Here is a 13,479-nt window from a genome sequence, read left to right as displayed (position 1 = left end):
CTTGGTTCTTTCGTTAAAGTCACGTAGAAGGGAAACAATAAAATAATACAAATATAAAACAATAAAATTCTCACGACGTTTCGACTGCAACACAAGCAATCATCATCAGGTGAGAAAACCACAGCAAGAAAATGTTTTAAAAGTTGCAGTTTTTAAAAATGTTCTTGCTGTGGTTTTCACACCTGATGATGATTGCTCGTGTTGCAGTCGAAACGTCGTGAGAATTTTATTGTTTTATATTTTTATTATTTTATTGTTTCCCTTCTACGTGACTTTACCGAAAGAACCAAGAATATAGCGGATTACGTCATTTTAATTAAAAAAAAATGTTACACAATAAATATATAGACAGCAGGCATCCACGCGCGTAATACACAGTGCGTGAATGTAAAACGTTCGGTACATATAAGCTGTGCGTGAATGCTTACCCAACAAGGGATCAATTTCGACGGGCAGCCGCATTATGTCTTCCATGGACGCACTGGATCTCTCCAGCGAACCTGTGGCGGCGAGGGGAAGGCCGTGAGAATTACACCCAACATGGTCGCAGGCTTGCTTGCTGCACCTAACTGTCTCTCGGTAAATGCCGCAAGCACTCACACGCGGCTGCAGACCCTTGCCATCTTGACGAGCCCACACTGGTTATCAACTTCAGAAGTGTTTCCCTTGCCCACACAGTGGTTGGGCAGCACAAGCTTCAACTGGGAGAAGGTGGTGGAGCGTCTTGAGATGCTTTTAGTATTTACACGCGACAGACATGTCGCATGAACTTTGGATTCGCACGGTTGGCGACAAATGGTGCGTATTATTATTATTACAGGATAACCACTACTGACTTACTACGAAGCGGAAGTTATTTTCTCACCCTGGAAAAGGCTGGCGGGAGGGGGAGGGGAGATGAATGATAACGATAACCTTGATGACAAATAATGATCAACACCATCGTCATCGTAATCTTGGAGATGGTTTTGCAGGGCCCAAGGAGTAGAGGGAGATTGAGGGTGAGATGTAGGAATGTGGTGTAATGAGATATGGGGAAAGTCTATGTGATGAGGGGATAGGCACAGAATAAGAATAAATGGCGCAGCCAGCCCCATGCAAAAATGGCACCTGGCTTAGAAGCATATAGGAAGATCATGATAATGATGATTAATAATGATTGATAATGAATTGGTAATGTACAGCCTGTATACATAAGCTACAGATAACACAAATAACACGAGCACCCTGCCGGCCGGGCGCTCACCACAGAGGCCGTTCCACTTGTTGATCGCGAAAAGGCGGCTGCACGTGATAGTGAGGATGGCCGGGGGGCTCTGCATGGGGCCCGTGTTGGCTGCCACGTGCGTCACAGGGGAGTTGGACGGGAACTTGAGGACCATGATCACCTCCTGCTGGCTCTTGTTGCTGAACATCATCGGCGTCTGCGAAGGAAACCAAACCCGGCAGAAATTGAACGCCGCCGGGGTTTCATTTTTAACACTCTTCCGAGGGTTACACCGAGAGCTGACACTTCTCGACTGGAGTAAACTCACATTTCCAATTAATTCTGTATTTTACAAGGCGACACGTCGCGGATTGCAAATGGAGGGTTGCGATTTATTTATTTTCATGCTACCCAGCGCTCGCGGCCGCTAACGAGGCACCACGCCGCGTACGGGAGCGCCGTCGCACTCGTCGCGGTGCCGCAACAGGTGAGCGGTGCTCGCCGCCCAATTAGAGCCAGGGTCGTGACACCTAGAAGCAGGCGCGGAGAGATGATGTCTGACGGCGCCTCGGACATTATTTGTTTCTTGAAATAACGCGGCAATTGCACTCGGTCGTGTAAATACAAAGTCTCTCGGAATCGGTGAGCATTAAATCAGTGTTCGCACAACAAGAACCTCGCCTCCCCGAGCGCGATTTTAAAAATGTATCAACTGACATTGATTGATTATTCTTCACTTAACCAGGTGACAGCCCAACGAGATGCCGTATGATTTTGGCAGGGAGACCTGGGAAAAAACGGACGACGGCACACGAAGCAAATCCCGTACAAAACAGCCACAAGCGTGCACGTGAGAGCACCACAAACCCTCCCTCTCTGTCTGTATACACATTAGCCTCCAGCTCACCCCTCGGAGCCCCGGAGAGGAGAATAGTTTAGCCTCGCAGCGCTCGCCGCTCGCCGGGACCTCGAGGCGGGACACAGGAAGGGGAGAGAGCGGTTGAGTGGCAGGAGGGGGCCCCACGGGCGCCGCTCTGCGGCTCGCCCCGTCACTCCGCTCCGCTGTCACGCGGCCGCACGTCGCCGCCGCCGCCTCATACTGCCGCCTCCGCGCGAGCGCCAACCGGGGGCGGGGGGGGTGGAGGGGGCCCTGCACCGCCGCTGCCGCCGCCCCAACGCCCTTTCCGCTTGGCCTGGATTCGAGACGCGAGGGACCCTTCTCACCCCCCCCACCCTCCCCCACCGAGGTTAAATTTCTTAACACCCTGAAGTATTTTTTTTCTTTCGCACTTCTATCGCCAGCCAGCCTGCCATCCCCCCCCCCCTCCCCCGACCCACATTTCATTATTTTGTGCATTTTATATTATTGCCCTGTCCAACCAATTTGTTGAGTTGGGTGTTTTTTTTTTTTTATAGGATGGCTGAGCCGAACTTAGCGGCGGAATTGGCAGATGAGGAACTCAGGAAACCACAGTTCACCATAAGTTGTTACGTTTTTGGAGAAATATGTGCACGCTCAGAAACCAAGGCTATCGGCCGACTGTGACAAACAACAGATATTCTAATTCGTAATTCGCAGCTGGAGGAATACAATAAAAAAGCCACATTCTCAAATTACATTCCTAAAAAAAAACAGTTTGGAAACTGCCTCCTGCACGCACCACCACTCCCGCCCCCCCACCCCAATAAGTAGAATAATTATCGGTCTGACACGACACAAATCTGTACGTTGTGGTTCTCAAATCCCAGAGTCCAAATTCAACCTGGCTTTCACCTTGCCGTGTCCTACCATCCGACAAAACATCCCGATCCGGTCGACGTGGGCCTCCCCCCAGTGCTCTACTCACGAGCTGCATTGCTCACCGTGGCCGCTCACCCTGCATTGCTCACCCTGCATCACTCACCCTGGACGCTCACCCTGGCGCTGGTGAATCAGCGGAAGCCGAACAGGTCAGAGAGGGCACATATCTTTCTCTGGCGAATGAAAATAGGTTACGAAAATACTACCACGACTGGTGACTCAAAAACACACCCATATAACCCAAAGGTGTTAATTCTGATTCTAAGTTCCTGAAATAATCACTAAATATGGGAATTGCTCTTTCAGGTACTGTACTGTAATGTTCCTTAGATGTGTGCCTGCGTTACAGTTTAACTACACCATCAATAACAAACATACCACCATGAATGTCATTTTTAATATGCTGTTGGACCCACTACTCGCACGGTATGGATGTGGATGCTTTTAAGGTTTTCTTTCCGCATTTTTAATAGTTTTGAACCCGGGAAGTTGCTGTTGCTGTTTTATTTACTCAACATATTATATCCAGGTTTGCCTTTAACATAGACATCTGGTCTCCATGCTGGTGAGGAGGGGCCCATGACTGGTTCAGATATTAATACTTGCTCCTGACATAAGCTGTGGCCTGGAGTCAAACCCAAGTCGGCGGGCTCAAAGTGTTGCGTATTAATCACTACATTACCGCCACCCACAATGGGTTCTTTCCTGACTTAGATAAAGTCGATAGAAAGCATTGCATCAGCTGGGAGGTTTCTAGCATCTCGATTTTATCAGCCCGCCGTGCCTGAGAACGCTTACCATGTGCATGGCCGAGCTGCGGGGCGCGTGCGGCTCCACCATCAGCTGCGCCGGCGTCTGCCCAAAGCTCCTGATCTGGGCTTCCACCGCCTGGACACACACACGCACACGCACGCGTACGTCTACATACACACACAAAGACAAAGTTGCCCCCATATAGCCTTAACAGACCATCGGGGCAAGTTCTGAAAGCGAGAACTTATGAAGGCCGGGGTAAGTGGCCAGCACCACGCCTGACCGCCTCTGTCTCCCCAGTGGCGATGTTTTTCACACCGCACCAGGTACTCATTTGAGGCCGAGTCAACCTAGGGCAGACCCAGGATCGGTTCAGATAATCGTCACTAGTGTTGGCCATGAGTGGGAATCGAACTCGGGTAGTCGGTTTTGTAGTGCAGTGCACTGACCGCTACACCACCACGTACACACACACACACAAAGACCACGGGGCAAGGCGAAAGTCATAGCTCGTTGTGATATTCTTGGATAAGTAGGTCGGGTTACCACCTCTGTATCATGGAAGAATATCTAAAAATAACTATTAAATATTAATTAATTTTGTTAATTAATGCAGTGTACTATAATGCAATTGACACATTCCGGGGATTTAATGTCTCTGGAAAACTTACAGATTTCTTAGGAAAGCCACCTCAAAAATAGCATGTCCTGGGAAAATCAGGATAGGTGACAACCATATCTGGACGTGAGGTACGAGGGCAGAGCAGACAACACAGGCGATCCAAAACGTTCACACACACATACACAAAACATGGTTTGTCAGTAACTACCAGATGTGTGGGAGAACCGCACACGCCTATCTACGGCAATACTCGTTTCCGCCGTGACATTTGGCTTGGCAAGGTGATGGCGCGTGGTGGTAACACAAGAAGGACAGAGCCGGTCCCCACATGGAAAGCCGGCGTGCACCTCGATTCCAGCGCGGTTTCACGGAAAACCCGGGCGCTTGTTTGAAAAAAACAAACTCGAGAGAGGTCAGAGGGTCATGTTGTGACAACGTCACACTGATTTGAGAACAAGTGAGTACAAGACAGGCCTGAAATAACAAACACCCTCCCCTGATGATCTCACACTGTTTGGACGAGTGGACCTAGCGAAGCATTAAGAAAACTTCCGTGAGAGTGGCAGCCTTCGTTCACTCTGAACGCTAGCATCCAGCACTGCTGCGGGGGCAGCGTTATTAACCCGCGCCGTTGGCCTGCGCTGCTCACTGCAGGGAAATGGAAGTGTGCGATGGTCTGCGATCGTGTTTGTATTTGCTGCGACACCATTTCAGCCGGCCCATTTCAGCCGGCCAGTGGCAGTCAGCCGCCTTGTGTCTGAGATCAGAATGTGTCAGGTCTGGGAAGTTCAGCGCCTTCTGCCGAGATGTGCACAGTGGATGCGACTTATCAATTATTCAGTGACCTACATTGAAACACCTGGTGTAGCGCCGAGCCACTTTGTCTAAGAAACACCGAATAAATTCCCTGATAGGTACTGCAGAAGCATTGTGTGTGCATTACACTATCAACAAATATAAGGGCTCCGGTCAAAGGTATTGAGTATTTCAATTTATATCACGCCTCAATATGCTGAAAAGTAAAATGTGTGCACTCATAGTATAGCCTGGAGTAATTTGATGGATACAAAATATGAACAATGCAGCTCAAAATTATTTCCCCTTCCTCTGGTCTGTACAGTACAGTATATTTAAACATATTGTTATTCTAATATGCGAGAGGGCCCTCGTGAACCGCCTTAGGGCCACGCGCTGACAGCTGGCATTCGGCACGCTGCCGCGGAACCATTTAAGCGTAAAAAACGAAGGAAGGGTGTCGGACGCCTCAGCAGCGAGTTCGGGAAACGCCTTTCCCCGCAGCCTTAATTGGCTCGTCGGCGTGGGCCCTGCTGCGGTTCAGCATCGTGCGGGGACCGCACGGGGGGGAGGGGTGAGGGAGGGCGGGCGGGGGGGGCACAGTCGCGAACACCCTGCACCGCCACGCCAGGACGTCAAGCGCTGCCCGCTCCCTACGGCGTCTCGGAGGCGACGGTGGAATTTCCATCAGAATATAAAACCGGGGCGAGGGGGTTACGTCGCCACTCTCTGCAGAATAAAAATAAAAAAATGCCCTTTATTTACTGCCGCCCGGGCCGCTCCCTGTCAGCCTTCCCCTTCACGTAACGACCGCGAGATACGCGCTCACTCTTCCGCTCCGCAAACTCTGCCCCCTAATGTCCGGACCTCGCCGCCGTGTCCTTTCCCGGGGGCTCCGTGAGAGCCATTCATTACCTTTTATTGCCACGGTCACTCCGCGGTGCACAAACCCATTTTAGTTTCGCCATGACCCAATTACAGAGTTCCGTTTCATCTCGACAGCGGCCGCGGAGGCTCCGGTTGGGTTCGGGAGACGGCACAGCTACCAGTACGCCGGTCCGCCATGGGAGGATGTTAAGCTGGCTGATGAAAACCCACGAAGTGTGTGGGATGATAGTATTCTCAAGCGGAGGATTTTGTGTGTCGGGTTGTAGCTTAATCTGGCACTTTAAAGCAGAAATGTTCTATAAAACAGATAGGGCAGTGGTATTGAATAGATCTAGCTTCAGTCTAACTTTATAGAAACACCTCTGACCCATCCAACCACCGCGGTGTGCCTGTAAATGTTGCGGTAAAATGTATAGATGATTTAGGCAGCTGCGCATATTCAACAACGGCCGTGTTCCTTCTCTCACTTGCTACAATATTGGTTGGGAAGCAAATTTATGAATACTTCACTTCTGTAAATATATAGCCTATCAAAAACTAAATCGAATCCAACCTTAATTTTTAACCATGAGAAACCAATTTTCACCAGGGGGCTTCTTGATGGCAGCGGTGTAATGAATAAACAACAGAAGCACTCACGGTGTTTTATACTTGGTAATCTAAAGTGGGAGAGAAAATATTGACAAACGAACACATAATGAATGTGCTAATTTAAAATACGTCAAAACTTGTAGGGCACCGCTTTATTACGCTGACAAACTACGGAGCCTGCACGCATACATTACGATGCGGGACTTCAATACCCAGTGAGGTGAAAAATTACAGATAAAATCCTGCATTTATGAGAATTGTGAAGTCATACTTGGGGGCATTTGTGTATGCTACGAAATGCATTACCATGTGCTCAGAATCTCAGCAAATCAAGTCATTGACTCCATGAAGGTATTTTGCATCCGAGACAATGGGAGGAGTGAAACCTGCATTTTGAGGGCCTCAATTTGTCCTAAATTTTTCTGGGCGGCACTGTGCTTAAGAGTCAATGGTGTAACTATCAAGTACACAGGTGGTGCAACTGCACCGGGGCCCACCGGGGCCCAAGTTCCTGGTTACTAATCGGGGGGGGAATTGAACAGAAGCAGGGCCCCATTTCATTCCTTGCACCAAGACCCACGCTAGACACACTCACCCGCTGCTTAAAATGCCTGGCTCACAAGCTCATTATCCCTTCAGGACGAATAAAACAAATACACTGCTTGTTGTCCTATGGGGGTGATGGCCCCGGCCACAGGAACGTGGAATATACAGCACTGGCTTGGGGCCACCTATCGAAGAGAGAGCCAAGCGTTGCTCGCTTGAGCGGAGAGAAACTTGGATGAAAACGGACGTGGATGGAAGACAAGAGTTACGCATCAACGTCTCTCACATGGCGATGAAAGTAAATAAACGAAACACATGGCGCAACGATGCGATGTTGGATCGCAGCAGCGCAGGCAGTATTAAATACCAGCTGTAATATTAAATAAGTAGTTTTGTGCAAACACAGGATGCAGGGGTTTGGGATTTGAAGGCTAGCCAGTTCTAATTCGTATTGCCTGCAAAATCAATAAACACGGTTTGACACCAATTAACTTAACCTAAAAAAAAATTCCCCCACAAATTTCCGTTTACATTAAACTCAATGATGAAAAAAAGCCCGCCTTTTATGAAGCGACTTTCTGTCGAGATGGAGTTACGCGCGGGCGCACGCGATAATTTGCATGAGAAGCACTGCGTGCGGGAGGGGGGGGGGGCATGAATTCAGTTACTTCGAGTTACTTCGCAAACGATGTAGTACGGCTTTTCACAGGGTCCCTAGTAATATTCTATTTGCTAGTCTTAATTAAGTAAACAAATTGTGTGGGTTTTTTTCCGTTCATTTGGCAACGCATCGGCCACTGACAATGCTCGAGACGGGGCGATGATTGAGAAAACCTGTTCGTCTTTCACTAAGCAAGGGGTGCATGTGCATATAAACAAATCAGAGTTTGGCACCATCGCGAGACGAGACGAAGCCAGCGCCTGCATCGGTCACAGCCGTGACGCTTAGGAATTGTGTCCTGAGAATGACGTCTGCATTCGAAAGCAAAATCCGCATCTTCACGTTGGGAAACTCAAACGACAGCACCGAGACGAGGACCGGCGGCGAATCCCTCATTTCCCAACTTTTGCGCCCTCTTATTTGATATTTGACGACTGCACGTTATTAGGGAGTACAGTGGAACTCCCCATTATCTGATTCCCTGGGGGGGGGGAGGCACAGAGGGCGAATCCGATTACCTGTGTTTATCTGCACACATAAAGCACAGATGATGTAATGAAATTGCAGCCACTTCTGCGTACAAACATCTCCAACAATGCATTCAGTGCTTTCGGGGGATCAATTTCAGGTGGCTCCTCATCTGCAGAGAAGTACTGATAGTAATAATTGAGTTATTTTGGGACACCACTTCTGGACGACTCCTTATCAATAGATACATGCGGATAAGCTTCTTCCCTTATCTTGGTAAATGATCAGATAACAGGATTAGTTGATGCATGGATCAAGAGGGTTTGCACAGATCAATTTGGACGTAGTAAGAATAATATAAATGGATATTATTCATGGACGTAGCTCAAAGGAATTGCAATGCAATTGCAATTTAAAATGAAACATTGAGAAGCATGTGTATGTCTGGCTTCTTTACTGCCCTCTACGCAAAGCACAGACCCAAACTTCGCTGATTCGCAAATTGACCAGCGGTACTCTTTTGATGCGTGATGGGGTAAGCCCACGTAATCACTGCCATGCCACGCCACGCGCCACGCCACGTCAGGCCACGCCACACGCCACGCGCCACGCCACGTCATACCTCGCGCGTCACGCGGTCGCGGATGGAGGCCATGTTGACGGCGCCCTCGTAGGTGAGGTAGTAGTAGACGTTCATGGCGCGAATGGCCTCCGGCCCTCGCTGCTTGTAGCCGAAGATCAGGTCAACCCACTGGTGCAGCTGGCATGACACGATCTCGCTCTCGAGTGCCTGCGGAAGGGACCGGCGGCGCCGGCGCGCGGCCTCCGTGAGCTCGGACCGACGCAGGGGACGGCAGCGCGCCGGCGGTGATTTGTAAAGCCAAGCGGAGCCAGCTCGCGGCTCTAGATTGAGGGGACTACGGACTCAAGACTTGCGTTTCAAACCTCGGGGAACGCGCGTAGGTGATTTAAATTGAAAGATTTAAATGCGATGGCGGTGGCTTCATTGGCGGCGTCTTCACCAGCCAGACACTGAAGACGCACGGGAAAACACGCGTTGTTCTTTGCGCACCACAACATGCACCACGTGTCCGAGCGCGCTGAAGTCGAGTGCAGTGGCTCAAGTTTAGCTATGCCTCAGCGGACAACAATAAAGCCGTGCCAAAAACGTCAAACAAACGATGGGAAGACTGCCACTGTTGTGCAATAGCCAACTCTAGATTATCTGTGGGCGGTTTATCGGGGTTGGGGATTAACCGTGCTTGTGCAACAACACATAAAATATATTTACTCACAAACTAGTTTAATTATTAGCTGCTTCTCACCCTAACTCTGTGCCCATGTGATCACAATAAAATGGAGAACACATTTCTTCACCGCCAATTAGTATGCATACAAGTTTTTAGTATAATTTACATGTTTGGATTATTCGTGTTCTTGTTTAACATCGGTAACACGTTCCCCCACGAATACCCCAGATAACTGACAGTTGACCATTATACAATGTCTCCGCTTTGCATTTGTCAGTTACCAATCTCCGCGCCAATTTTTGCGCTGCAAACTGCAAGAGGCGCCGTGGGGTTTGCCGCTGGCTGCACAAACTGGAGGCGTGGGTCACCGCGGAGCCCACGTGAAATCGAGTGCGACGCAGCAGCAGCAGCGCAGTCGTCTTTGAACGAGCTCAAATGAAACGGGGCTGCCGGTTTTTAAACCCAATACGCACGTCCCACGCGGCAGTAAATGCCAAAATGGTTTTTAGCGGTATTAAATACCGCGGGCCACCTGCCACTCACGTGTTTCAGCGCACGGCATTAACATCTCATCGCCCTCGTCGTGGGTCCAAACCACAAGAGACTGGCACTAGCATAAAGAAGAAAGGCAACCAATCACGCGCGGGCGTTTGTCATCACATGGGGCTTCTTAGCAAATCAAGCGCGGTGAGACGAACGTGCAAAGAAATGTGTCACGCGAGATGTGCTACGAAGGATAGGCCGACTGCCCGAAACGTCACCGATTACACGTTTCCTTTTAAGGCAGCGTTACATGCGAGAACACCTTCATGGTGGTGGTTTTCATTGGTTTATTAGCATCACGTGATCACAAACGCTTCCACATGATTTGTCCATTGGTTGCCTCACTGGTGTCCTGCGGCTGTCTCATTTTTTTGTCACAGGAGGAAAAATGTCAATAAACAATTCACTTGCATGGCTATTACACTACTGCAGTGCACTGTGTTGAGCTTGACATGGCAACGATACACTTTGAGGTTGTGCTTTAATTCTGTTACAAAAAGCCAAATCACAAAGCTGGAATGACTATAGAATAGACTTGATTCGAAGCTTTCGTTACTGCAGGAATTACTCCTGCAGTAACGCGTACGCTATTATGTTATTTTATTATTTCTTATTTATACGTGACTTTACCGAAAAAAACAAAGAGACTATAGAATACCTCGACATTCACCCGGATTTTGAACATTTCCAGGTGAAAATGTTAATTGTTCCTCATGATCACAAATCAAATCTTGAGCTTTTAGGAGTGAAAACCAGTGCTGAACTTTGCTTTTACATAACATCAGCACCGGCAGACAGGAGGTAACGAGATTGCAGAGAGTTTGGCATGGCTGGAAGACACGTGGTTGATGTTTTTGCTGCTCATGTCTGGTCAGGGAAGTCTCCAGCCATCAGTGCAGCACGCCACTGAAGGCGGGAGTGAAATCATGCGTTGTTCTCTGCTCACCACAACACGCACCGACATTCAAGCGCGAAGTAATCAAGCGAGATGGCTCGAGTTTAGCCACGCTTCAACAGACAGAAACAAAGCTGTGCCAAAAACTTCAACCACAGTCTACATTTTCAATTGATGAAAAGTTGAAAACCTGAACAAACCAACAGACAAGGTGTCTACTGAAAAATAATGAAATAAAGTGGCCTCTGGTGAACATTCACGATCACCACAAGGCCCTCGAAACACACGTCTACGCGCATCCACATCTCCAACCTCCCGATGGAGGCCCGGCGGCCCTACCAGCGGTGGACGTGCGGGCGATGAGGGACTGTCAAACGGCCAGGCCTCGGGGGTGGGAGGCTGGGTGGGGGCTGCCCCCAACAAGGCCTCTCTCCGTGGGCCTCCGCTCGGGGTTAACCCATCGCAGATGTGAATCGAGGTTTCCCCTGTGACCGTCCTGCCCCCATCCTCCACGCCGAGCCGGGCCGAGCCAGGCCGAGTCGAGCCAGGGCCAAGTCTCACCGCGCGATTGATGCGGACGAACTCCTCGCCCGTCTTGGCCCAGGGCGGGAGCACGACGTCGCCCACCGCCACGCCGGCGTCTGTCACCCCCAGGTTGTAGTCGTTGCTGTTGGTGAACATCTCTGGCAGGTAGAAGAACTCAGGGATGAGCTCCTGCAGCGAGAAGGGAAAAGAGCGCGGGGGGAGCAGAGGGATAACGATGAAGGAAAAACACCCCGGACGAGCATGGCGCGGGCTGCATTACGGTCGTGCGGCGAGGCTCCACAGGTGCCTGTAGGGGAAGTTTCTCGCCGTGGAATTCACCCAGAGAGTTTGAGCCGACGCTTTGCCAAGCGGAGAGATGTCATGGAAGTGGAGGCGGCGAGGTGGATGGGAATTTACCCATCGTGCAACGCAACAACAAGTCCCTCGAACTTTCAAGACGGTTGATCTTTGTAAATAGCTTTTCAGATTCTGACACTGATGAGGGGTTGATAAATAAGAAATAGTGAAATGCTAGAGCAGCGGTGAACGAGGTGACACGGCTAAGAGTGTAAATAAGCAGAGCTCTGCATTGCCAAATAAGGTTCTCTTTCCACTTAAAAAGAATATGTTTTATTCCATCAGCCCTTGGCTTTCCAGACCAATTATATAAAGTGGTATTTATTTAAGCAATACACCTCTGGACTGGCTTTGACCTAAATGAAACTTTAAATTTTACTAGGTAAGGCCCACTGAGCTACAAAGCTCTTTTTCAGAAGGGACCTGCCCAAAAATGCTAGTTCTACTAAGTGGCTTATGTGGAAATTTATAGCAGGCAAATACTCTAAAACTCATGTTTCTAAATGTGGATGGAAAAACCGGAGGACCCGGAGAAAAATCCACACGACCACGGGGAGAACATACAAAGTCCAAATATACGGTCATCGGGGTCGGAATCGAACCCACGACCTCCTGCAGTCAAAATCTCGCCACTGCAGCACCCCTGGGTCTCATCAGCAGAGTCAGGCTTGTTTGACGAGGAGGGATAGGTTCGCCTTACTTTCGACAACCTCAGCGGTTGGCCACCTCTAAATATATTACTGATAATTCGAAAACAAAAAACATGTAATATGTAATTTTCATTTATTCCTCGATTGACATGAAATTATTATCAGCTGAAGTCATGCACTTTTGGCTGAAACAATGTTATCAATAGAACACACATACTGTACTGCAGAATGAATGCCATTATATTGTAAGCGGTGCCAAAGGTCCACGGAATACACGTGAAAAAAACTTTACACGTCTCGATTTTACACGATGTGCAGCTTGGACTTGTTAATTACGTTTTTTTTTAATGTTACAACATTTAAACAGTCAATTAAAAGGCGTGCACGCATAACTGCAATCAAACCGAGAGCCAAAAAAATCCCGAAGCTGGAGTGTATAGGGGTGTGATGTGTGAGATTATTTTTGGAATGGTCTGGCGATTGCGTTGAGACCAGTGAGCTCCAGATGGGCCCCAGGGCCCCCGGGCTTCAGTGAGCGGTGTCTGCAGGCGGACGTGAGGACGGCACGCGGGCCGGAGGTGGGTGGGTGGGGGGGGGGCCTCGTGGGCGAACGAGGTTTTTTTTTTCAAACGGCTGTCTGAGGTTTTTAAAAAATAAATATTAAATACCTCAATATCCCACGCAACTGAGAAAATGGACAAGAGAAAACAACTAATTTGTTCCGGTTAGTGCAGCGAAAGAAAAACAGTGAAGAAAAAAAATTAAGGAGCTAGACGGAAAATTCAGCTTGGAATTGAAGCTGAATTGTCTGTTTTACCGGCATCACTTGCTGGCTTTAGATACAGCTCAGGGGAAGGGAGGGCGTCAGAGTAAATAAACACTGGATCTGAGTCGCAGGCGTTTGCCTTGGCCAGGTTCGAACAACGC

The 13,479-nt window shown here is 49.1% G+C and overlaps 1 protein-coding gene across 6 annotated transcripts in view; it reads right to left on the bottom strand.

Annotated features, from left to right (window-relative positions):
* Positions 1–13,479, bottom strand: part of NBEA (neurobeachin) — a 288,718-nt gene that overhangs the window by 19,372 nt on the left and 255,867 nt on the right. For 4 of the 6 annotated variants that reach the window (XM_076067457.1, XM_076067458.1, XM_076067459.1 and 1 more), the window contains exons 46-51: positions 11,582–11,734; positions 8,955–9,122; positions 3,807–3,896; positions 2,115–2,174; positions 1,247–1,424; positions 429–500 (exon numbers count right to left, since the gene is read on the bottom strand). In XM_076067457.1, the coding sequence (XP_075923572.1) occupies positions 429–500; positions 1,247–1,424; positions 2,115–2,174; positions 3,807–3,896; positions 8,955–9,122; positions 11,582–11,734 (721 nt within the window). The remainder of the gene's footprint in view (positions 1–428; positions 501–1,246; positions 1,425–2,114; positions 2,175–3,806; positions 3,897–8,954; positions 9,123–11,581; positions 11,735–13,479) is intronic. The other 2 variants (XM_076067460.1, XM_076067462.1) reach the window with 1 other exon arrangement.

This window comes from Petromyzon marinus, chromosome 16, assembly GCF_048934315.1.
Source record: "Petromyzon marinus isolate PM22_M1 ecotype Great Lakes invasive population chromosome 16, UKy_Petmar_22M1.pri1.0, whole genome shotgun sequence".
NCBI classification, from domain to species: Eukaryota; Metazoa; Chordata; class Hyperoartia; order Petromyzontiformes; family Petromyzontidae; genus Petromyzon; species Petromyzon marinus.
The sequence above is the reverse complement of the archived record's forward strand: the minus strand, read 5'-3'. Positions and strand labels throughout refer to the sequence as shown.